General features: G+C 47.6%; 2 protein-coding genes across 6 annotated transcripts; both read right to left on the bottom strand.

Annotated features, from left to right (window-relative positions):
- Positions 1–3,417: 3,417 nt before the first annotated feature.
- LOC138758610 (zinc finger CCCH domain-containing protein 13-like) lies at positions 3,418–21,172 on the bottom strand. Of its 3 annotated transcripts, none has more exons than XM_069927817.1 (3): positions 21,148–21,172; positions 9,083–9,476; positions 3,418–6,095 (listed from the first exon to the last, which is right to left on the bottom strand). In XM_069927817.1, the coding sequence occupies exons 2-3, from the start codon at positions 9,327–9,329 to the stop codon at positions 3,604–3,606; spliced, it is 2,739 nt and encodes a 912-aa protein (XP_069783918.1). In that variant the 5' UTR covers positions 9,330–9,476; positions 21,148–21,172; the 3' UTR covers positions 3,418–3,603. The 3 variants fall into 3 exon arrangements, with proteins under 3 accessions (XP_069783918.1, XP_069783916.1, XP_069783917.1); XM_069927815.1 differs by lacking the exon at positions 21,148–21,172 and adding an exon at positions 9,634–10,000; XM_069927816.1 differs by lacking the exon at positions 21,148–21,172 and adding an exon at positions 9,944–9,968.
- On the bottom strand, positions 19,031–24,464 carry LOC138758611 (uncharacterized). 3 transcript variants are annotated; one of them, XM_069927818.1, is made up of 2 exons: positions 24,359–24,464; positions 19,031–21,486 (listed from the first exon to the last, which is right to left on the bottom strand). In XM_069927818.1, the coding sequence occupies exon 2, from the start codon at positions 21,442–21,444 to the stop codon at positions 19,117–19,119; it is 2,328 nt and encodes a 775-aa protein (XP_069783919.1). In that variant the 5' UTR covers positions 21,445–21,486; positions 24,359–24,464; the 3' UTR covers positions 19,031–19,116. The 3 variants fall into 3 exon arrangements, with proteins under 3 accessions (XP_069783919.1, XP_069783920.1, XP_069783921.1); XM_069927819.1 differs by lacking the exon at positions 24,359–24,464 and adding an exon at positions 24,295–24,315; XM_069927820.1 differs by lacking the exon at positions 24,359–24,464 and adding an exon at positions 21,934–21,953.
- Positions 24,465–25,197: the final 733 nt, after the last annotated feature.

Genomic DNA, 25,197 nt, shown 5'->3' with positions numbered 1-25,197 from the left:
GAGTCCTACCCTCCCCCCGCCCCTGAGTTACCGACTGTCTGTAGATTTACCCCCACAGCCCTGCAGAGTCCAGTCCAAATCATTGGCGATCCGAGCTCCAGATCCGAACCTCCAACACAGTCAGGAACCCTTCAGCACCCTCGGTACCTCGTCGCATCCCGGTTCCAAAACCTGGTACCCCTTCAGCCAGTTTCGACCCAGTCTCCAGCAGCCCGCAGCCTGGCATGAGTCTCCTGACAGCAGTCATCCTCGCCGCGAGTCACCAGCAGCCCGCCGCGTGCACTGGTCCCTCAGCCACAGAGCCCCCTCACTGGCCCACCACTGTGGTCACCATCCCAACGGGTTGTTTCCTCCGCTTCTCCTTCTCAGGCGGGGGTGTCTTCCCATCCCCTGGTGTCCCTCATGACTGCTGCCAATTAATAGGTGCCGCCATTTTGGGTGCAGATCCACGGTCACAGAATTGCAACAAATACCTCCATTGGCTACGGGCTGTTCACAGGAGTGCTGCATCTCCGCCTGCTGTGGGTCTACACCAGAGGCAGCGCTGCCATTCAGATTCACTGGTTGAGGGTCAGCAATCATGGGGGAGCATTTGTGGGTCATGCCCCCCCCAAAGAGTTATCGTGCCCCCCAGTCCAACGCTTCCACTGCCACACCCCCACCCTCCCCTGGTCCAATAATGCCACCATCTCCACCTCCTCCCCCAACACCACCGCCCCCATCTGATGCTGCCATCAAACCCGCCCCCCCTGGTGCTAACACCACCACCTGTCCAACGCTGCCACCCACCCTAGCCCCCCATGCTGCCGCCAGCCATCCGGTCAGATCCTGCTGAAAGAATCCAAATGTTCCTCGAATCGATTTATTCTAATACTGACTCTGGTGGAAGCAGTGGGTGGTCAAGGGTTTGGGACAAACTGACTGCCTGCCCCTATTTCGGGGTTACATCTGGGTCCATGCGGTGTTGGAGCAGTAGTGTGCGCTGTCTAAGAGGATAGTGGCTGAAACAGTGGGTCCCCCAGGGTATCACGTGTGCGCCCGCCATAGGGAAAATCATGCTTTAATTCAATTGCTGTGTAATACAGAGGCGGAAGCGATTACTGCTTCTCCTGATTTTTTTTTTTGCCACATTACTGGTGGTTTTTAGTTGTAGCTCTTATGTTTATTCTGTGCCTTGATATGTTGTAGCAGTAGTTTGAACAAAGTTTGTATTAAAAAACTGGCTCCGGAGCATACACAAGGACTAATTGGGGTGTGGTATGGTCCCGTTCTCCTGTGGTGATGGCAGGAATAACTATCCCTCAAATTAAACATCTCCACATTCTGGGAATGTCCTTCAGAATGCCTGGCCCTCTGCACAATCCGACTCACCATCAAACCTGCAGACAAGAGTGATGCTGTTCTGGTCTGGCATGCTGACTATCTGGCCGAAGCCAGACAACTCTCAGACACCTCCTCCAACTGAACCCCACCAAAATTCATCAAACCACTGTATCACAAACCATTTTTGAACTCATCATTCCTTGGCACAGCCTCTAACCTTGTTGTTTCCCAACCCCGTACTGCCTGTTTCTACCTCACAATTGTCCTACCAGACACATGGTGTCTCCGTGCTCTTTCCCCACTGAATTGGTCTCCGCTTCCCCTGACTCTGTGTTGTCCCCCCGGGTCCAGTCCCTCCCCACCTATATCCAGGTCACTTCACATGAACTCCATCACTTCAACAACTTCCAATTCCCTGAACTCGATTGCCTCATATTTAGCATGGATATCCAATACCTATACACCTCCATTTCCTGTAATGAAGGCCTCAAAGTCCTTTGTTTCTTTCCGGACAATAGAATCAACCAGTTGTCCCTCCACCATCACCCTCCTACAGCTGGCAGAACTTGTCCTTATCCTCAATAATTTCTTCTTCAACTCATTGCACTTTCTCCAGGTTCAAGAAGTAGCCATAGGTACCCACATGGGCTCCAGATATGCCTGCCTTTTTGGTGCCTACATGGAGCAATCCATGCTACAACCCAACTCAGGCAAGGCCCCTCATCTCTTTCCCACTACTTTGGTGTTTCCTCATGACTTCATCCACTTTGCTGCCAACTTCCATCTGGGCACCCTCCAACCCAATGGCATGAACATAAACTTCTCTGGTTTCCGTGTTTCTATTATCCACAAACCCCCATCTAACACCCCCCCCCCCCATTTTCATCATCCCATCTCCTTTCCTCTAGGTTTCTTTTCCCTCTGCCTCCTTTCACAAAGCCAAAATCATTTTTAACTTTTCCCCTTTTTTAAAATATTTACACATACAGCAATTTCCAGCAATGCCCCTCAATCCTGTTTCTGCCTGAACAATCCCCATTTCTGTTCCAATCCCCATTTTACCCCCTCTCCTGAATTGCTCAATGCTTAACTCACTGCTCTACCCGCTTGGCACACTTCAAATGCCATCTTCAAAATTGCCATTGACAGCACAGTTGACAGCAGATTCACAGGTGGCATGAGGAAGTGTACAGGATGGAGATACATCTGTTAGTTGAGTGGTGCCACCATAACATCGTTAGCGAAACTAAGGACCCAATTGGGTGGGGGGGGGGAGATCAATAGATCACTCTGAGGAAACCCCCCCCCACCATCGAGGGGTCAGCAGTGGAAAAGGTTAACAACTTCAAATTCCTAGGTATCAACATCTCTGAAGATCTGTCCTGGGGCCCCGATGTCATGCAATCACAGAGAAGGCTGCCCAGCAGATGTACTTGTGAGGAGTTTGAGATGGTGTCTTAACAAAACAGCCTTTAACCTCAAGGACCACCATCACATAGGCCACGCCTTCTGTACACTGCTACCATCGGGAAGAAGCTACCGGAGCCTGAGGACGAACACCCAGCGGCACAAGGACAGCTTCTTCCCCTCCGCCATCAGATTCCTCAATGAACCACAGACACCACCTCGCTTTCTCTTCTTTTTGCCCTATAATTTTTGAAAATGTAATTTATAGCAACATTCGCACCTGAAATAAAACATCGAATTTCAGTTCCTGACAATCAATTCTGATTCCGTTTCCCATCTCAGTCTCCATTGCCCACCCTCACTTCTCATTCCTACCTTAATGTTATTGACTCCAGCTTTCACTCCATCACCCATCCCTCAGTCCCAATTCCGTTTTCCCCATCAACCCCATCCCCATTTCAATTCTCCATCGCCCCCTCTCTCAGCCTCCAAACCCTCCTTAATTCCTCATCTCGCTTCCTTCCTTTCACACCGTTCCTTCGACGATCTCATTATGCCATTATCCAATTCTCGCCCTCTCTTTTAGAATATTTCCCCCAGTATTTCCTTTTTAACTCAATCCCGACTATTTTCATTGTCCGGTGTCGCACCATCTCCCCGAGGGTCCAGTTGTCTCAACAACAAAACTTTGGTTATTTACGGTGCTTGTTTATTCCAAATGTTGTTCTTAATGTAAACTTGCATTGCTACCTTTGGCAGGGAATAAAGTCTAAGGGAGGTTCACTCTAAATCCGTCCCAGTTGCAACTTCCATGTTGCAGCAAAGGGTTTGGCGAATGCACGTAGGTGGTAAAGTCTTCGTCGTTGGCATCGCTTACTCGGTGACTGTCCGGCTGCCCGTTATCATTCTGTCCGATGACTCAAGCCTGTCCTCTTCTGAATCTGCTTGGCTCTCATCTCCATGCGTTCTTTCTTGCAAGAAGATCACCGAATACCCCCAGCCGAGCCTCCTCATGACTTGCATTTCGTTCTCAATCGCCCAGCTAAAATCTGTGAAAATCTTTCTGATCCGGTAGCCACGGTATGCGGCTTGGATGATGACCGCAGCTTCTTTCTGCTTCTGGAACTGTGCCCGAGTTTGATGTCCTTTCCAGGCAGCCTGAATCCTTACAGCGGCCCTGGCTTCCTCTTGGTAGCGTTTCCGAGTTCGCCATATCCTCTTCCGAGGTTGGTGCGCAAAGTTGCCTGAGGTGGCCGAAATCCCGCTGGAGACCACCGCAGCACCGCGGGTCCAAGATGCCAAGACGACTGGTCTCAGGACGTCTGACAAGGCCACCATTCCCTGCGAAGGCGTCGTCGCCCCCTGGCGCCTCGATGAACTGGAGTGGGCAGAGGTCGGGTTGGCGTCCACCTCTCGTTCTCCATCATCCTCGGGATCACAGTGAAGGTCTCTCTGGCTTTGTCTGCGGGACCTTTGCCGCGAGTTGTCGGCGTCGCTCGGTTCCGCATGATCGTCGGGGTCGGGTGCCTTGCATGTTAAAGCGATGCCATCAGAGTCTGGGCCATCGGAGATGTCCTGTTGGCTGTCTTTGATTGGAGCCGCTGAACTCAAACTCAGTTGGTTTGGGGATCCGTAGGCGGACACCGGCTGCCTTGATAGGGCAGTTTCCGAAAAATCCAGCCGTTGTTCCTGCAGAGAGCTGATGACTTCAGTTCCGTTGGACTTGGTGGTGACTGTAAAGACATGAGAATAAGGGCTGACACTGGGGTTCTCGCCGTTATGACTGAATCTGGGTCGCCTGCTTCGGTGATTATTCTCCTTTTCCGCGTTCTCGGGACACCGGTCTCGGTGTTTTGCTTGAGATTGGATCACCGGGGAGAACTTCTGCTCCCAATTCTCCGCGCCACTCGGTCCTTCTGCTCTGATGTTCCCCTCACCGTATCCGTCGCTCCCCTGCACCGCAGCGCTCCCCGTTTCTCCACCGCCCCAAGACCCTGGAGCGCCGGCGACCACGGTGTTTTTATGCCTCGAGCCTTTTCGTGGTTTTCTCGCAAGAGACTCGGGAGGGAGAAGGGCGTCGCCGAGAGCGTGGGGTCCCTGCTCCGCGGCCACGGTCGTGCCATGTGTCCTGGATATGGTGAGCTCGGCGTCCATTCTCTGCGGGGCCTCCGGCTGGATGTCACTCCGTTCTTGGGCGGCTGACAGTCCCCTGTTCTTGAGATGCTTCCTCCTGACCTCGCGACTTGCGGTGCCCCCCGACTTCGGCGAAGTGTTCAGCTTGGGTTCGGTGGGTTTGCCGCTGGGGTCCGAGTCTTTCTCCGGGACGCACCTCATCTGCTCCCCGCATTCCGGGCCGACCAGGTCACTGTGTTTCGGCAGGCGCGAAGAAGGGTTGGTATAGAGATCTCCCCAACTCTCAGCTAGGCGTTCTTCCGACCTTCCTTCCCTGGACTCTTGGTCCGCACCCTTCTCCCGCCTGCCGAGAATCTCCTCTCCTCCCCACTTGTGATCTCTCTCCCCCCGACGACCGCTGGAACATTGGTCTTCCCTGGACCCCCGGTTGGAGCCCACCTCCTTTGCCGTCCCTCTGGGAGTCTCGGACGTGGTGTTCAGGTTCTCGGCGGGGAACGCGGGCGCGCTATGGCCATCCCCAATGTCTTCTCTCGATCTCGATTTCCTCCCGGTGTGCCCAGCCGATGGCCAGGTGGCCGTCTGTAGGGTGGGGCCGAGGCTCTCGCTCTCCAAGGAGGGATGAGGAGCCAACTCCGGCATGTCAAGGTGGACGTCGGGGAACCTCTGCCTCTCGGAGCGCGTCACGGGGGCTTCGGCCCACTGTGGTTTCTCTACTCTGCGCTGATTTACTTTCAGCTCTGGGTCGCTGAGATTCGACCGCATGATGTGGGCGATTCTACTGTTCCGTTCCGTGAAGGATTCCGGCGAGGCGCAGTATTGGTGATGTTCAGTGACCTCTTCTTTCTCCGGACTGTACCTCGGGGGGTGTGACGAGAGGCTGATGTAAGGATCCACCCAGTTTGTCCACTCCTCGGAGGCATTTCGGTGCTTTTCCGACCCTCCCTTTTTCAACTTTGGGTGCGTGTCTGCAAGGACCACCTTCTCTGACCGGTCGAGGATCTTCTCCCCACCACCCCTGCTGTCTCTCTTGCCCCTGAACTGGCCGTGATCCGTGTCATGCTGGTCATTCCGCGACCTCACCTTCGACCCTGGGTCGAGTGAGTCCCATCTGTTATGGGCCACTGCAAATTTAATGGATTTCCCGGTTTTCTCTTTCTTAATAATCCAATTCTCCTGGGAGCTCGGTGGCGTTTGAACGACGTTCACCGAATTAACATGGTTCACAACTTCTCCTGAGAACACACACAAAAGCATCCCATCAATATGCTGTTGAATTCTTCCCTACCTCTCACAGAATAGATTTTTCAGATTTATTGTCAGTAACGGGTTAATAAAATTATTATTAATAAAATTATTTTTTTATTCTTTAAAAAAGGAGATTTTTGTTTATGTCACAGACATCTCATTTCAAATGTAAGAGCTTATGCCTAGGTGGAGACTTCAAGTCCCCAATTGGCTTTGATGAGACAATGGAAGAGTACTCGTGACAGTTTTACAAGTAGGTGTTAATGGATCACCATGTTTACGCAGTGCATTGAAAATCTTGTGCTATTTTTTAAGTGATGCAGGGAATTTTAAATTGTTGACTGAGAGCTGCGATTTTGCAGAGAGAAAAAAAGTGTGAGGGGGGTGGGAGTCAGTTTACTGCAGCAGTTCCAGCAATTGAAGACGGGTTTTGAGTTCAGCATATGGCTCTAAACCCTTGTAGTCAATTTCAAAAAGATGTGTTTCTCCAGAAATAGGGGAAAAAGAAGTGGTCACCTGGAGGAAGAGGTTATCTTTTGGAAAACCCCTAAGGGGTCAAGTTTCTTCGGCAAGACACTGAAGTGGCTGATTGAAGGAGATCAGTTTGTAGACATTTTCAGGTGCCCAATTGGCCCCCTTGTATTTTGGCAAAATACGGCTGTGGGAAGACCACGTGAATGTGCAGGAGGCGCCTGCAAGGCGAGTTTGGTAACCTCCCTCTGAGAGGGAGAATCCCCGCAGCACAGTGGCCTCCCCAGCCATCTGAATGCAGCCGCCTAAAACCGGACGGGCGGTCGGCGTGGGCTGTAAGCGCGGGGACGTCCTCACACTGATCCCACTGCCCCGCTCTCTCCCCACTCCCGAAATTAGTCCCCATACTGTCGTGACTGATTTCGGGAGTAGGGAGAAGGGGGCTGGAGCGGCCGGCAGGGAAGAAGGGGGATGGCCGAAACAATGCCGGTACCCGACTCGAGCGCCTCCTTCTCCCCCGCTGGCCGTTCCAGCCCCCGTACTCACCCGTTGGTCCTCCAGCTTCCTCCCCCGACGGCCGCTCCAGCCCCCGCACTCACCCGCCGGTGCTGCAGCCATGTGAGTGGGGCAGCGGGATCAGTGTGGGGACGCTGATAGCCCATGCTGGCTGTCCCAGACATCCTGAATTGACAGCCCAAGGGACAGGAACTGGAATGTACTCAGACACGCATCCCGGCGCAGCTGTCCTTTCAAATGGCCAGCGCTGCGCTTTCAACGCTGCCACCAGCACTGCAATTTAAAAGGACGCTTCTGCGGAGAATGCATCTGAAAAAGCCTTGTGTGTGTCCCCAACGAACAACGAATCTCTCTCTGAAATCAATAAGAACCTTCCTGAGTGATAACAATTTAAGTTAAAGCACCAGAGCCTGGTGAAAATTACAAATGCTAAGTTCTGTGCACAGTATGAAAAATTGCCTGATCCCAGTGAAATTGGACAGTGAAATGAAGAACTTTCCTGAACACACACACGGGTGCATGGTATTAGAAGGGGGTTAAGTTAAGAGCATTAAGTTAAATATTAGGTTTGACGAAAATTAAAGATATTTTTGTTTAGGTAACCATTGTCTTGATGTATTTCTTGTAGGGGTCTGGGGAAGCCAGCCCACCTTGCTGTTGAGGGGCAGTGTCTAGGTTGGTGACGCCTATTCCCATTTCTGGATTGGGTTGAATGTTGCGGCCACCCATCCTCAGTTGAGAGGGAGAAAAGCCACCCTAGTGATCAGCGCTGGGTGCCTGCAGCACTACATGGAGGTTGAAGGTGGTCATCAGAGCAAGGCCTACAGATACACAGCGCTGTTATTAGCGGGGGGAAAAAATAATGTTCAAAGTACATTTAATCTTGCATAAACTAGATGAACTGTTGCAAAGAATAGAAATACAAAATTCCTGCAATAGGAAAACAATCAGCAAAGAAGCAAATGGACCATGTTTCTGATGTGGTTGAGACCCTGTATCTGGTCAGAAAGGGAAGAGGAAAAATTGCCATGGTGCAACAGATTGGAGAAGGCAAGGGGCAGGAGCTGGCAGATGGAAGCAGGTGGAGAGAGGGTTATGGGCAGATGGAATCATGTGGAATCAAGGAGGGTGTTTTGATGATCTTGATTGTCTCATTCCCCAATTTTATCCTGCACCTAAGGCTGGAATTATAGATTGGCATTGGCAGCAACCCCATAAAATGAAAGAAAACACTCATCTCACTTGATATTAAATGCCAAACTGCTTATTCCTCTATACCTATTCTTTCTCTCCCTCATGATATTCCAGTCAGTAATCCATACCCAGTCAATATGCAAGGGTACCAATACACCTTGTTAAATTGAAGCTTCAAACTCATTTTGTTATTCAGAAATTTTAAAACGTTGAAAATATCCAAAAATTTATGGATAGAACTGACAACAGGTGATCAAGCTGAAACATTAACTCTCTTTCTCTCTCCACTGCTGCCTGACCTATTGAGTATTTCCAGATTTTGCAGCATCTGGATTTTTTTTGTTGTTGCTTTTCTATCTTAGATTAGATTCCATATTCGAACTCACTAAGAAATTTATTTTATAAATATGAACTCTGGTCTGTAAAAGCCCAGGGAGTCTCAATAACATTCAGATCTGCAATACAACCCTGGATATCCCTTATTGAAAATTAAACTTGCATTGAATCCTCTGTTCAGATTCCATCCTTTATCACAATTCCCGGCTAACAGTTAATCCACAAGTAAAGGCTACAAACTTCTCAAATAAATTCCAGGCAGGAACTTACACCAGTTATTTAATATAAAAAGCTTGCAAACTCATAATTTAGAATCCTGCCTTTAATTTATTGCCAACTATCAAATTTTTCTGGAGTTAAATTACTTTATTTGATCCCAGTATCCTAACCTCCTGACCTCACATGATTTCTACTTTTATATTTTATATTTCTGATCAACATTTTGGAAAATAAATACCTTCATTGTCATTCCTCTTTGATTCCTCTTCCCCTTTGACTATTCCAACATCCTCTCCTGTTCCTTGTCTCTGAATATTCTCTTCTTTTTCCGTACTCTCTCTTCTTTCTGCTTTCCTGTTCTGTTTATGTTTGCTTCGTTGCCTTTCTTCATTTCTGTTTTTCTTTGAATTTTGTTCTCTTTTTTGATCATTCCTTTTATCATTTATTATGTTGAGATATATTTCTGCAGAATACTCTTCTTCCATCTTGCTTTATGAAGTTTTTTTTTCCAATAAAGAGAAATTTGTATAATTCTTAAGTACTGTATTCAGCATCTAAGTCAATCATTATTAACATTCCAGTTTTCACCATTGTTTTATATGAACTGAGCTGCAGATCTCCCCATAACTTTCCTGGAAACCAAGAAGAGAGAACAGTTAATCAGTAATTGATGGGGTGGAGAATCCTAATCTCATGTTCAAGGCAAAGCATTGCACCATTGATGTTTTTGGTGGAGTCTTAGTTATCTAGAAAAAGTTAAGACACTGCTATCCACTAATTTTCACCAACCTGAAATTGGTGAGTCTACATCTTCTATGTTCCAATGAAGGGTTTGAAGGGCAGGGGGAAGAGGGCAGTGAACAGCCCGTTCCAAACCACTTGGTTCAAACAAGCAAGGACTATGATAGCAAATACGACTGAGTTGTCTAAGCCTGGAGCTGCATAAGGTTGGGGTTTGATGGCTGTCTCTTGATACAAGACATCTCCTCTTTGGGTGCTTTCTGAAGTCAACTGTCCAAGTTCAGGAGTCTTTCAGTGGGGTTGCAGCTTGTTGAGAAAAGTTGTGACAGAAACGGATCTAGAGAAGATCATTGAATACCTTGTATTCCTGTCCTCCTCTCACAAAATAACTTGCGCTTTGCTGGCTACTATCAGCACATGTCAAGCTGACATCACAAGGTGACAGATTGTGACATACGATGAGAACACAAAGACCATGAAGTGTGTCATTACAACCATTGCTTTACCCAAGGTCAGCTAGAAAACTAGTCCTTAATTTAAATAAATCCATATTATTGCACTGTTGGCACAGACTGAGACCTGGGATATGAACCAGCTAGACTTTTTTATCTACTATATTTTCCCCATGTTGTTGCACCATGTCTGTCCATTAGGTCTTAACAAATGGAGATCACTAGGCAATGGCCTCATACTAAAATGACATTAAGCTTTCTCCTGTCATTGAGTCTAAATGAAGCGCTCTTTATTGACACTGACACTGTCATTAACAAGCCATCAGATAAATTTTACAGGTATTAAGTTCAAAGCTCACCCATCCTTCCCAAGTAAACAGACTAGATTGTGTGTCAGAATGTTTTTATCAAATATTTGCTACATTAAAAATATATTTCTTATTCTTTTTGTGACCTGGCTCTTTGGAGAATATTTGAATGTTATTTTTTGTGAGTAAATCTTGGGTGACCCCGACTGTTATTCCATTTTTACAAGATTTTGTTCCTCGTAATTTTTCTCCACCAAATTTGCACCTGTATTTGTGACAACTGGCAAAATGATATACTTAGCTTTATTGAAACTGTTAATTATAAAGACTATTACAAAGAGAATATGTGGAGAAAAAAAGAGATTAGGATTCATAGAACACAATGCTGTAGAAACAGTGGGCTTCATATCGCAAAGATAAAGATACATAACCAACATTTCAGGCTTGAGCCCTTCATCAAGGGATGAGCAAAATGTAGGCAGGTGTCCGAATAAGCACACCTTATTAATAAGGTGAATAAGGGAAGGGAAAGCACACCAGCAAGCAGGGGGAGGAGGGGATAGCTTTGTGAATGGAGAGGGAAAGGTGTGGAGAGCTAGAAGAAAGAAGACAAAGGGAATGGGAATGGAGGGAGAACTGAGAATAGGCTAGATTAAGATTTCAGATTTATTGTCAGGGTACATATGTGACATCACATACAACCCCGAGATTCTTTTTTCTGCAGTCAAGGCAGAATTACCACTTATTGGTAGTGTACACAGTATATACTTTATATACATGTAAATAGAGAACTGTAAACAAATATCAAATGTAAACAAACTGACTGTGCAATAAAGAGAGAATTTTTAAAAATCAATAAAGTGCACAAGAGTCCTTAAACAAGTCCCTGATTGAATTTGTCATTGAGGAGTCTGATGGTGAAGGGGTAGCAGCTGTTCTTCAACCTGGTGGTTTGAGTCTTGTGGCACCTATACCTCTTTGCTGATGGTAGCAGCAAGAACAGAGCGTGTGCTGGGTGGTGTTGATCCTTGATGATGGCTGCTGCTCTCTGATGGCAGCTTTCCCTGTAGATGTTCTCAACAGTGGGGAGGGTTTTGACTATGATGTTCCGGGCTGTGTCCATTACCTTTTGCAGGTCTTTATGCTCAGGGGTATTGGTATCCCCATACCAGACTGTGAAGCAGCCACTCAGTACACTTTATACCACACATCTGTAGAAATTTGTCACGATTTCAAAATATCCGCAAACTCCTTAGGTAGTAGAGGTGCTGTCGCGGTTTTTTTAATGATGCCATTAGTGTGTTGAGTCCAGGATCCTCTGAGGTAGTGACTCCCAAGAACTAAAATTTGCTTACCCTCTCCACCTCTGAACCCCAATGATCGCTGGATTGTAGAGCTCTGGCTTTCCCTTCCTGAAGTCAATAGTCCCTCGGAAGTCCCCTTGGATTTGGTGAGATTGAGGGCAAGGCTGAATGGTGCACCATTCAGCCAAGTTTTAAATCTACCCCCCCCCCCCACCCGTATCCTGATTCATCACCTTTCTTTATACAACCCACTACCGTGGTGTCATCGGCAAATTTGTAGATGGTGTTATTGTCATACCATTCTGCACAGTCATAGATGTAAAGTGAGTAGTGCAGGGTCGAAGACCAAGGCCTGAGGTGCTGCAGTACTGATGGCTAGCAGAAACCGAAGTTGATGCTAATACCATCCGGTGGTTGATGGTTGGCACAGACTCTATGATAAAATTAGCCTGTTTCTGTGCTGTATCTCTCTATGACCATTACAAGCTCTCATATCTTGAGCATCATTCAACTATCAAGACACAAGGTGATCATTCATGGTCAATCTTTTGTTCTCATGAGTTCCAGACTCAAGGTCTCTCCTTGCTAGTGTTGTCCTGGGGTCTCCTTGTAATCCCAGGTTCTTGTGATTAGTGAATAGATAAATTGAAGAGAGCAGTGGGCTGCACGGTTTACACAATGCTATTATGGCATCAGTGAACTAGGTTCGAGAATGGTGCTGCCTGCATCGTTTGTTTGTTTTCCCCATGACCTATGTGGGTTTCCTCTAGGTGCTCCAGTTTTCTCCTCCCCTCCAAAAGCGTATGGGTTTGTAGGTTGATTGGGTATATTTTGGGAGGCATAGGCTTGAGGGATAAAAGGGTCTATGATGTATCTCTAAACAAAAAAAATCCAAGTTTCCAGCATCTGTCTCCCTCCTGTTCCTTTCAGTCTCCTCCAGTGATATGGTACCACATCAGTTGTTCATTCCAGGTCTGCTCCAGTTGGGTCAGCCATGACCAGTGCAACTGGACTATTAGTTACCACTCTATTACTCCCATTTTCAACCTAGTTATTGCTACTGAACCAATCAGGAGCAGAGGAGGGTGTAATTGCAATTTGAAGTGGTCTCGACAATTCTCCACTTCAGAATGATGAGCAAGCCTCATCACTTTGGAATTTCTGTGTCGTAATCTAGCTCTTGCGTTATCTCATTACCATAGTAACGGACAGCTATTCTGCCATATGCCTGGATGCCATTGGAGATAAGAGGACTAGTTTTATACTTATCTCACAACAGTCAGATTCATTGTTACAATCTCATTGCTTTCAAGTGATTAGGCCTTTCTTAGGAAAGCAAGCCAAATATTTTATGTTCTAAGTGTATGATTTCTAGGGACTTACTACCAGATGCTCTTTATTGACTACAGTTTGGCATTCAACACCATCATCCCCTCAACTAATCAGCAAACTTCAACACCTGGGTCCCAACCCTACCCCTACCCCCACCACCACCATTGGATCCTGGACTTCCTCACCTCCAGACTCCAATCAGTGCAGATTGGCAAGAACATCTTCATCAGCATTGGAGAACCACAGGGCTCTGTTCTAAGACCCCAGCTCTACTTGCTTTACACCTATGACTGCATGTTTTAGTATGAACAACAACACCATTTATAAATTTGTCAACAATGCCCCAGTAGTGGGCTGTATAAAAAAGGGGATGGAGTCAGAATACAGGGGGAAATTTAAAACTTGGCTGAATGCTGCACTAACAACCTCCCATTCAATGTCCCCAAAAACTAATGAGCTGATGTAGACCTTGGAAAGGGAACACCAGAGGTGTACGATCCAGTGATCGTTGGGGATCAGAGGTGGAGAGGATGAACAAATTTAAATTCCAAGGAGTCACTATCTCGGATGACCTTTCCTGGTCCCAACAAACTAATGTCATTGTGAAGAAAGCACGTCAGTGCCTCTACTTCCTCAGGAGTTGTGGAGGTTCAGTATGACACCAGAAACCCTGGAAAACTTCTACAAATGTGAAGTGGAAGTTGTGCTGACTCAGAGTCTCATTTAAAGACTTACTTTTCTCATCATTTATTACTGAATATTTATATTTTTCTGCATTGCACAGACAATCTGTTTACATTTCTTTCTTTGTTAACATTTCTCTCATTTGTAGATGTATCTTTTTTCTGGAGTACAGTTTACAACTACCGATAAGAAATACTGCCTGGCCCGAAGGGAAAGGAATCTCAGGGTGGTATGTGATGTCATGTATATATTCTGGCAATAAACTTTGAACTTGACTAGTCAGAGAAGCTGAGAGAATGTGACAGTAAGTGTGGTCCCTTACCTCATCCCCAGTCTCATTCTAATTTAGTTTTGTTTATTTCACATTCTTAATTGCCATAAATAGATTCTCAAATTAATTCTTGATTCCAAATCATCTCATCAATCAAACCTGGAAATTCACTCCTTTGATTAATTCATAAACAATTTATTTCCTTTTATTTCTTTACATTCTCAGAGAACATCACAGACTATTAATCAGTCTTGTATGACTTCCAGATATAAGTTAAAACTGAACACACTGCCCATTCTCTGATGATGTGTTAACCCTCTATGTCTGTGATTACATACACAGGATATTTAGGAGGCTAATCAGTCTCTAACCCTATTCTGCTGTCAGTCATGCAACATGGAAACAGACTATCCATACTCACCAAAGGTCAAAGGTTCCTTTTATTGTCAAATAATAATACATTAAAAATGTTATCTACCCTTCGCCCGGACCTCGCTGCCACGTCCCAGCTTGCTTGGCCACGGCACACGAACCATGGGTGTAAAGGGTGGGGCCAGTACTGCGCGCACTGCACTCCACCTAAAAGCTCCTTTGCGCAGGCCCGAGGACAGGTCCACGTCCTCCCCCTCCACGTCCTCCCCCTCCACGTCCTTCCCCTCCACGTCCTCCCCCCCACGTCCTCCCCCTCCACGTCCTCCCCCTCCACGTCCTCCCCCTCCACGTCCTTCCCCTCCACGTCCTCTCCCTCCACGCCTTCCCCCTCAAAAGATGCTCACAAAAAAAAAAGAAAAATGTTATGTACATGATATACTTGAACTTTTGCCTGCCTGTAGAGGGCGCCGAAAGAACCAAAGACTTGTTGATCCAAACCGAGGCTTTTATTAACTAAAAGACTGGAGCGTATTACAAGTAGGTCGACCAGTCCGGAATGACCTGGTCTGGCTTAGAGCAATCCTTTAAGACCTGCCAGTAGATGTGGCTACACTCTCAGCCAATCACAGTCATCCTACCTGTACATATACACATGGGTGATAGAATCTGTACTAACACACTGCCATAAGGCAAACAAAGAGTCACTATGATCATTGTCCACTCCCCTTAACAATGGGAGAAGGAAAAGCAAAAGAGAGTCCAAGGATTCTCCCTCCAGGACTTCTGCAGTTTCAGGCTCCAGTTCTGGAACCTGAGCTTCCTATCCAACCTTCCAACACAATAAAGAAGCCTTCAGCACCCGAGGCCCTATGGGAGTCTTTCTTGCCCTCAGCACCCTCTTGAACTCAGGTTCCGATACACGATTCCCATGACCCAATCTTCAGCACCCCGTAGCCTGTGTGGGTCCTTTGACTGTAAGTCTTCAGCAGGTCACAGCTTGTGTAATAACTTCAACTTCAAGTCTCAGCCACTGAAGGCCTGTGTGGGTTGTTTTCCTTCTCAACGTGGGGTGTTCTTCCCATTTCTGGTACCCTGCTCCCCCAGAGTCTGTAATCCCTCACGGTATGCTGCCCAGCACAGATACCATCATCTTGGGCACAGACCCTGTGGTTATAGGATTTTTTGTTAAAAACACTATTGGCTCCTGTAATAGACCATTTAAAGTCTGTACAGAGCCATCAGCAGACATTAGGACCAGTTGGGATCCATCTGTAATTAATCCCTTCTTCCAGCACCAGGCCCAAGTGATTTAGGTGCTCGTCTGGACATTAAATTCTGTCAGTGACTCTGCTTGCACCATTCTCTTTGGCATTTCATTCCAGGTACTCATCACTCTCAGGGTAAAAATGTCCTCCTCAAGTCCCCAAATCTATTCCAAAGTTTCTCCAATAAATGCTCTCCAGAATAACTCAGGATACATAGGGCCTCGGTGGTGAACAGAATAGCTGGCTATTACTATGTTAATAACTCGAAGATGAGATTAAGAAACAAATGAAATTTGTAATGAGACTGTCTCGTCAGACCCAAGTGGAGAATGAGGGGCAATTAATTGCACACCCCTCTATCAAAGAATGGGTGATACGTACCTTCCCTCTATCTCCCTGCCTTTGTTCCTCATTCCTCAATCCTCTTATCCAATAAAACTTAATGATTTCAAACTTGAAATCTCCAATTAAACTCTGACCCTCAAAAGGTTTTGCAAGGGAGAAAATTCCAGATTTCCATTTGAAAATCATCCCTTAAAAGCCTGGCAGTCATCTTTAAATTGTGTCTTGTTCTTGAAAGGAATGTTTGTACAAAAAAAAGGAGCCTTTATTCTCTCTTGGTCAAAACACTGAAGCCTGTAACCAAAACTCAAGGAAAGCAAGTGAGAGCTCCCAATTTAATGATATATTACCAATATTCCGGGCCTGAACCCCTGAGGAAGGATTCAGACTCGAAACATTGAGAATATATCTTTACTCCTATAGACATTACGGGACCGGCTGAGTTCCTCCAGCATTTCTGTGTTTTTACTACAATTGCAATAGCGTCTGCAGACTTTTGTGTATCTAATTTAAATCCTTGAAACTATTGTTTGCAGGAATGAGGCCCATTGTTCTCTTCAAGCACTTATGCAAATAGTTGAACAGTTGATGTGTTAGCTAAACACAATCTGCTGGGCAACTCAGCATTTGAGGTATCATCAGTGGGTTGTCACTTCAAGCCAAAATCCTTCATGGAGATTCCCTGTCCTCTGTATACTGGCTTATCTTATATCCCCAGTCTTGTTAGTTTTGGCTCAAAACCAATCATTTCCCCCACCACCCCCCCCCCCCCCCCACCACCCCATTGATGTTGCTTCATCTGCTGAGTTCCTCCAGCAGATTGTGTTTAGCTTCAGAGTCCTATATCTGCAGTGTCATGTGGTGCATTAGATTTGTTGCCTTGTCTCTCTGGTCTTATACCTCAACCAAGCACCTAGTCACTGGGCCCCAATTTTTCCTCAGGGCTGAATGTGATTCAGTTTTCCAGTCATCCACACTATTGCAAGTACGCTGCTGATGCAAAAGTCTGTAAAACTAGTTCTAAATCTTACAACTTCTCTTAATCATTCTCCTCTGGAGCAGTTTACCATTATGTTTGTATCTAATTTACTACAATAAGAAGATGGTGGGAAAGGGAGGTGGGTGACATCAATTAATTGGGAAAGCTAACAGAATGTTACTATTAATTACAAGAGGAAACAAGTACAAAAGTAGAAGGGTTACATTTTTGTTATTTCAGTATGATGAGACATTATCTCATCCATATTGATCTTGTTATTGAAGGAAGGATAGAAAGGCATGCAGGACATGTTTGCAAGACTGATACCTGGAATGGCACCTGAGTTCCCCAGAACCAGAGTAATTTTCATAAATTACCAACGTTCAGATCTGGTCACTTCTGAAGGGTTCCCCCAGGTGGGATCTTGTGGTACAATTGCAGGAAGTGTAAGAGGGCATTTTACTCCTGAATTTTACTCACTTCACAAAGCTGCTCACACGATTCTTCTGCCACGTGCCCTTCACTTCAACAATCTTTCAGAAGGATCTGAGTCTGTGGGAAGGCAGGCCCACAGCGACTGGGCCCAGCTGCTGTCCTCGTGGAGTTTGCACATCCTCCCTGTGACTGCATGGGTTTCTTGTGGGGTTCTCTAGTTTCTTCCCACATCCCAATAGGGCAACACAGTTAGTGTAGCGGTTAGGGCAACGTTATTACCCCGAATCTGTTCGAATCTGCCACTGTCTGTGAGCAGTTTGCATTTTCTCCCCATGTCTGCGTGGGTTTCCTCCAGGTGGTTTGGTTTCTTCCCACCCTCCGAAAATGTACAAGGAGTTGTATGTCAATTGGGTGCAATTAGGCAGCAAGGGCTTGTGGGCCTGTTACCAGGGTGGAGTTAATAGTAGGCACTTTCAGGTGGCCAATTGCCCCACGTGTAAAGCCGCATGTTTAGGCAATATGTGGCTGTTTTGAGGCCACCTGAATGTGCAGGTGGCACTCTTGAGGCGAGCTACTTAACCCTCCTCTGAGAGAGGTAATCAGCTCAGCTCAGGGTCAGGCTGCTGATCACAGCTGTCACTGGCCAGGAGCCGGAGTGTGCTCAGAACTGCATCCTGAGCGGCTGTGTCCTTCAGGTGCCCAGCGTTGCGCATTAAAGGGATGCTTCTGCTTCTTCAGGCACATTCTTAGTGTAGAATGCACCTGAAAAAGCCTAGTGAGAGAGAAAGGATGGCAGGAAAGTGTGGTGTAAATGAGATTGATGGAATTTGCACTGAGAGCTAATTAAACTCTGGGCAAAAATATCAGAAATAAGAGGGAATAAAATGTGAACTGCTAGTTATTCTGGACATCATTACTCATTTGATTGCACCCGTTCCAGAGCCTAGTCCTCTGGGGTCTAATGAATTCTGGTGAAAGGTCACAGACTTGAAATATTATGCAGCCTGACCTGCCCATTGTTTCCAACAACTTCTGGTTTTATTTCAGAATTTCTTCATCCGTGTGATTCTGTTTCTGACCCACTGCAGTGGAGGTTTAAGCAATTCTATGAACTCATGTCCCAGCAGAGGTAGTCAGGTTCCTCGCTCTCCCGTCACTGGAATCCCACCTCCCACACCAAACCCAAGCAAAGAATTTTCATTGTCGGAATGGATGAACACTTTGGGAGTGGGGCGTCAACCTTTAATTGCAAGGAGCGCGGGACAATAGAGGCAACTCTAAATTGGGGTAACTTGAGTGTAACTTTTGCAGGAAGATTGGGTGAAATTTATTTCTTCCGAGAATGGGGAAAATGTGGATTTCTCAGGGAGAGAAATGACAGAGATGGTTTTGAGGGATTGAAGGGAGTTCTTGAATGGAGGTGACGTTTCAAGGTGTGGTGTTCCCCCCCCCCCCACCCCAGGGATCGCGTGTGTAGTTGATGGTGATTAGCCAGTTTTAATTTGACGTGTAATAGTGTGAGAGGAGATACACCGGCACCTTGTAAATTAACCTCTGCCCGAGTTAGCAAACTCGGGGGTGTATGAGTGGAAATTAAATTGGTGGCGAGGTTGCAGTAAGGACAGCTCTGGAGGAGACGGGGAGGATAACAGGCCATGGTGTTAGTCCTTCTCAACAATAAGCAGCCACCGACCCGGTGTATTTGTAGGCTGTTATCTTTTTGTTTATTCTAAGGACAGTGCAGATCTCCCTGTTTATCTCTGGCTGGCGATATGCTTTGACGGTGCTTATAAGGTGCCTATCTCTGCCGCCGATGCCTTCACGTGTATGGTCACTTTGCGGGGGTTGTAGCAAGCATTGCGCTTCATCCAAATTGCTGGTCCCTCGGCCTTGAGCTGCGCTCTCCGGCTCGCCACCTCTCCGGTTCTGAGATCCCGCGCCACGCTCCTGTGCAGGTGGACATTCTCGGGGTTATCCCCCGACAGCGTCTGTGGATCCCCCTCGGAGCTGCCACCCTCCTCCACCTCCGGGTGCTTGCCAATGCTCCCTAATAACTTCCTGATCTGGTCACCTCGGAACAAAGCCTGGATCTTCGCCGCAGCCCGCGCCTGGCCGGCGATTTCATGCCGTGCTTGGTGACCTCTCCAAGCCGCTTGAATAATGCTGGCGGCTCTGGTTCTCTCTTGCTGCTGCCGCCTGGTTCGGAGGCAGCGTCGAGCCCAGTGGTCGATGTGATTTGAACGACCGTCCCTGCAGCCAGGGGTGCTGGAGGCCGACCCGTGCACCGGGACTCCAGCGCTGCAGAGCGGCGCAAGGACAGGCGCTTCTTGTTCGTATACTCCGGCGGCGGGTGGAGCCTGAACGATGTTACCCGTCCTCTCCCGCTTCCATGGCCCCGTCACAACGTCGGGAGAGGAGCAGGGGTTGTCCGGTGCAGCTTGTGCGCCCGGTTCCAGGATCGGCGCCTTGGCGCTGACCAGAGGGGAAATGCCTTCCTTTTCGTTCTCCTTCATGGTTGGGGAGCTCCTGATAATGGCCTGGTCTTTAGATGCGGCCGTGTCATGTTTCTGCAGCTTCCTGTGGGTGCGGAGCCCTTTAAAGGCCTCTTGGATGGTTCCGGCCGCTGCGCTCTCCTCCCGCAACCGCTTCGAGGGGTACGCCTCGGGCGGCCCCACCGCTGCTTCTCCCGGCACCTCCAGATTGGACTGGTCGAAGTCCTCGAGGGCTCTGCGGCAGGAGATGTCGGTCTCCTGCACCGATCTGAGCTGGCTGTCCACCGGTTCCCTGTCGAGGATGAGTTTGCGGGTTCCCGAAGTATAGGGGCTGGAGGGCAGAAAGTACCGAGAAACTGGAGCCGGTGTCGTGGGCTCGGCCACCGGTTCTCCGTAGGCGAACCTCGGCCTGGTTACCATGCACTCTGGTCGGCTCATCTCCTCCTCGCAAAGGAACCTTGACTCCAGGTTCATCCCATGTTCCTTGAGTGCCCGAGCAGAGCGCAGAGTGGCCGGGACTGAGCAGAAGACCATGTCCACGCCAAACCGGCTGTCACCTGCCCCTTGTGTAAAGTAATCGGGAACGAAGTCGTCCCTCTTGGAGTTTTGGGCACGTTGCGTGGTCGAGGGGGGTGGCCGGTGACCGTTCTCCTCTCGGGAGCCCGGGGGCCAGGCCGGTACGTACCGCGCTCTGGTCGCCTGAAAGGTGTGGCTTTTGCCCGACAGCGTGTATTCGGGACGTGAGACCGAGGAGGTCCGAAAACCGCGGCTGGGGCCGTTGTCGGGGCAGATCCAAAATGAGCTGCCGTGGCTTTGATGGCTCCCGGGGATGGGAACCTTAGCGGCCGGGTGACCTGGGGTGAAGGACATGTTGAAGGAGACCATCTCCGACTCCTCGTCCAGTGGTTCGGGCTGGGGTTCGGGGGTGGGGTTGAGATTTCTTCGGACCCGGTACGCCCTGAAGAATGACTGGATGTAGATGGCAGCTCCAATTTTGATGGCCAGGTCTCTTCGTGCCAGGTACCCCTTCCAGTGCGCCTGGAGAGTGGTGGCAGCTTGATTCCTAAGCTGCCTGTGGCTCAGCCGGTGGGCAGGCGCTTGGCGGATCGGATAGGGCAGGCGGCACAGCGGCTTGATGGGGAGCGGGGTCTGGCTGGGGAAATCGCCGGCTACTTGGGGATCCCGTCTGGCAGGTAGCTGCTGCGGCGTCGGGTGCTTGTCCGCTGCCTGCGCCCGCTTGATGTCGCGCTTAGGGCCGCTCAGTGACTCCGAGCTGCCCGGGTCCCAGAGCAGGTATTGGCAGTGGATGCGTAGCGGTCTACTCACCGGTTCCTGCAGCCTTCGCCTCACTTGGTAACCCCGCCAGAGGGCTTGGAGGAGAATGGCGGCGCCCTGCTCGATGTACAGCTGCTTTCTGGTGCAGTAGCCACGCCACAAGGCCTGGATCTTCGACGCTGCAAAGTTCATGACTTTCAATAGCTCCTCAGCCATGATCTTCTCCTGCTCGGCGTTGCACTGAGTTGTGGGCACGGCTTGCCTGCTGCGCTGGCCCAGCGGGGCGATGGGTCTGGCCGCCCTCGGACCCCGATTTACGGGGAGGGGAATGGGCCTTGCAGTTTTCATTGAGGGAGTCAAAGATCTGGCGATTCACGCGGAAATTAGGATCTACAAAATAGAAACATTTGTAAATGTCAGCGAACGTTTACGGGAACATTTTGTTCTGAGTTCAGTCCTTGGAGAAAGGAAAAGGTTCAAGGATGTGTTCAAACTGTCCTTGAAGAAGAGCAACATTCCTATCGGCTCTCTTCACCGTGGAGAAGGAGCGGCCAGCGTGGGACTGAGAATTTTAAGACTTTGCAGAGGAAGGGGACCACCATCCGCTAATGCCCTCGCCTTCCACCCATCACTGGATAATCCCCGCCAGTCACTGGACTCAAGTTGTGTCGTCAACGTTCACTCGTGGGCAGATGCACGACAGAAGGTTTTCAGCCTTACACGCCTGCACTTACACGGTATGCACCAGTACACACACCTGTACATACACGGTATTTTCCTATACACAGACCAACATACACACAGTATGCACCAGTACACACACCTACACATACTCACACGGTAGGCACCAGTCCACACCTTGAACATACACGGTATGCACCTCCATACACACACATCCTCTCATAATTGCACTCACATGACATGCGCCATTACACATCTGCACAGCCATGACATGATCTTTGCACATTAAGACCTGTCCCAATAGGCAGTGTGCGCTCGCAGCGGTGATCTGAGGCTCGCCAAAGCGAGCAGGAAGGGAAAAATTTGAGGATGGGATGAGGTGTGGACGTTTCATTCATTGATGTTGATTTTTAATTAAAATGCGCACAGAGGTGTGGTACAGAGGGTTGGCACTACCCAGACCAACTCCTGTGAACTTCAAGCAGTGAACCTCTTGGACATGCTCATGGCCTGCAGGAACAGAATTCTGTGATAATAGTTAATGAGTGGAGATAAGGGTGCTGACAGAGTCCAGGGTGATATTAGAACATTATAGCCCTCGATGTTGTGCCTACCTACAAAAAGCTACTGAACAAACTAAACCTTTCCTATCTCACATCTATAACCCCTCTATTTTTCCTGCAATCATGTGCCTGTCAAATATTCTTTTCAATGTCCCTTTTGTAAGAGCCTCCACCACCACCACCCCTGGCAATACATTCCAGGCACCCACTACTCTGTGTAAAAAAAAACCCTACACCTGTGTGAAACACGAGAGTCTGCAGATGCTGTGATTGTAATGAAAACTCCGAAACACTGGAGAACTCACCTGGTCTCCCACCGTCCATAGGAGGTAAAGATATAACCATATAACTGTTTACGGCGTGGAAACAGGCCATGTCGGCCCTTCAAGTCCACGCCGGTTCACTTGCCAATGCCCCAGGGCAGTTAGTCCCAACAGTGTTTACATAGGATGGCGGTCACTTCCGTGGCCTAAGTCATTCTGGCCCAAACCCTAGCTTGATAAATCTTGCCTCATAAGAAATGTTTTCCAATCCAGGAAATATCCTGGTACATCTCTTCTGCTCCCTCTCAAAGTGGTATGTGAGTGGAAAGAAAAAGGTTGAGAACCACTGGGTTAAGCATTTAGGACTGAAATGAGAAGACTGTTCCAGGGAGTAATATGTTACAGCAGTCCTGAGGGGCTTAATGGCCTAATCCTTTTTTTTCTATTAGTTATGTATACATTCTTGTGCTCATTCACTCTGTCCATAAGAACTGATTTAAGAAGAATTCTCTAAAAACAATGTTTATGCTGAAAGGCCTTATTTTTCTGTTCCACCTTTCTTCAATATTGGAATGACATTAGAAAGTCTCAAAGTTGACAACTTTCAAATCATAAACTTCGAACAGTATTGTCCCACTCATGCAATCCCTTTGGTAACTTTATGGAATGAAAACATCAGGCACTCAGGGACTACTCGTGCTCCTGTTTTTACAATTTCTCATTGATCCATACACTTTGAAGTTAGCAAATTTTTTGAACCAATTTTTCAGGTCAAATTGTTGGGGAGGGGGGGGGGGTCAACTTTTAGATGGGTCATACTTGTGTTGTTTAAGGTATCAGGAGCTCAGATGAAGTCTGAGGAGATTTGTCTTGTCATTGAACACTCTATCAGATGTCTGCAGGTATACAGTGAAATGTTTAGTGACTTGTTCTATCATGACCTGATTTTGAAACTCAAGAACCCAGGATCACAGAATATCAGCAAACCTAGTCAAGTCTTTCATGACCAGAGATGTCCATTCAAAGCACCTATGTGAGGCACTGCCTCAAGAGGGTTGTCAACATCATAAAGGACCCCCTCACCCTGGTCACAATCTCTTCTTGCTGCTCACTTCAGGTGGAAGATACCGAAGTCTAAGGCACCTCCAGGTTCAAGGTGTCTTTAATCCAGCAGCTATCAGGTTCTTGAATCTCCCTGTTCTACCTTAACCCTAACCCTATAATACCCCAGGACCACCAAAATATCTCTACACAAAAGAAGTAATACTATTTATCTTTCACTAACTTTAACTGGGAATATGTATTCATCTTTCCTTTGATATTTGTTGTCTTTTTTCTCCCTTGTATTTGTGGAATTTACTATTGCAGTTAGCAGTGAACTTTCCATAGCTATTTGGAAACATCAAATAAGAACTTGGGTACATTTGCATTGTACAAATGTTTTTTTCAATAAACCTGCACTGGATATTTCAAATGTCTTTGTTAAATCTCCTTCAAACCACACCAATCCATTCCCTATTCCCATTCACCTCCCCAGCTTCTGCAGTCTCCTAGTTTTATGCAAGTACCACCACTCACTCCACCCACCAAATTTTTCTGGGACTATCCTGGCAACTCTTCTCTTCACCCAAAGGTCTTTGTATCCATAACATGATCCTCAACTCATATTTATTACGCATTGCTAAACCTACTATGGACATGTCCATTGGTGATGCTGCTCCACTTGTTTCTAAAACAGGACATGGATTCACTCACCGTCACCTCCTGCGAATGCCCACAATCTGCCACTGTTTTTGAAAGCTTCAACCAAAATACTTTCCGTGCAACCATTCAGCAGCTGCTCTCATTGGTTGGTTCAGCTTCTAAATTATTGTGACATCATAAATAGCACCCATCACATGACATTGATCGCTATAATCAATGACATTCCCCCAGTGTAGTCAGAGTGGAAAAATCAGTGATGTAAGAGAGCCAGAACCAATAGTGTTAGAGAAGCGTGATGAAATCAACAGGGTGGTATTAGTGATGCAAAGGCAGAACCAACAATGTCAGGCAGAATCACAGGCATTTAACTCTGGAGATCACAACAGAAGGAGAAGGTATGACCTTCAGAAAGCCATCTCCAGGGTGAAATGGCGTTTCTGAACAAAAATGGGAACAACAAAGGATACCCAACAGCTGTGACAAGGTCCTAATGACAATCTGCAACAAACCCAGGAGGAGATGGCAAAACTAACACCCAGATGAACTCCCTTCTATGCTCGATTCGACCATATGAAAAAGGAAGAACCACTGCCGTGCACTCCCGTGTCCCATGATGATCCTCTAATGTTCTTGAGGGTGACACGCGTGCTGTCTTCAGGAGAATAAATCTGAGGAAAGCATCCAGTCTGGACGGAGTACCTAGCCAAGTATGAAAAATCTGTGCTGACCCACTTGCTAATGTATTCATGGATATCTTCACCATCTCACTCCAGCAAGGTGGGGTACCCACATGTTTCAAATGGGCATCAATTGTAGCGGTGCCCAAAAAGAGTGTGGTAGCCTGCCTACATGATCATCAACCAGTGCCACTCAATCAACAGTCATGACAC

Source organism: Narcine bancroftii, chromosome 3 (genome assembly GCF_036971445.1).
Source record: "Narcine bancroftii isolate sNarBan1 chromosome 3, sNarBan1.hap1, whole genome shotgun sequence".
NCBI classification, from domain to species: domain Eukaryota; kingdom Metazoa; phylum Chordata; class Chondrichthyes; order Torpediniformes; family Narcinidae; genus Narcine; species Narcine bancroftii.
The sequence above is the reverse complement of the archived record's forward strand: the minus strand, read 5'-3'. Positions and strand labels throughout refer to the sequence as shown.

Bases quoted from the DNA above. Each gene is read 5' to 3' on its own strand.
- LOC138758610 (XM_069927817.1), bottom strand. From the start codon at position 9,329: ATGGAAGAAGAGTATTCTGCAGAAATATATCTCAACATAATAAATGAT. The intron at 6,096-9,082 runs GTATTTATTTTC...GTGTGTTCTCAG, and splicing joins AAAGAGGAATGACAATGAAG to GAGAAGTTGTGAACCATGTT.
- LOC138758611 (XM_069927818.1), bottom strand. From the start codon at position 21,444: ATGAAAACTGCAAGGCCCATTCCCCTCCCCGTAAATCGGGGTCCGAGG.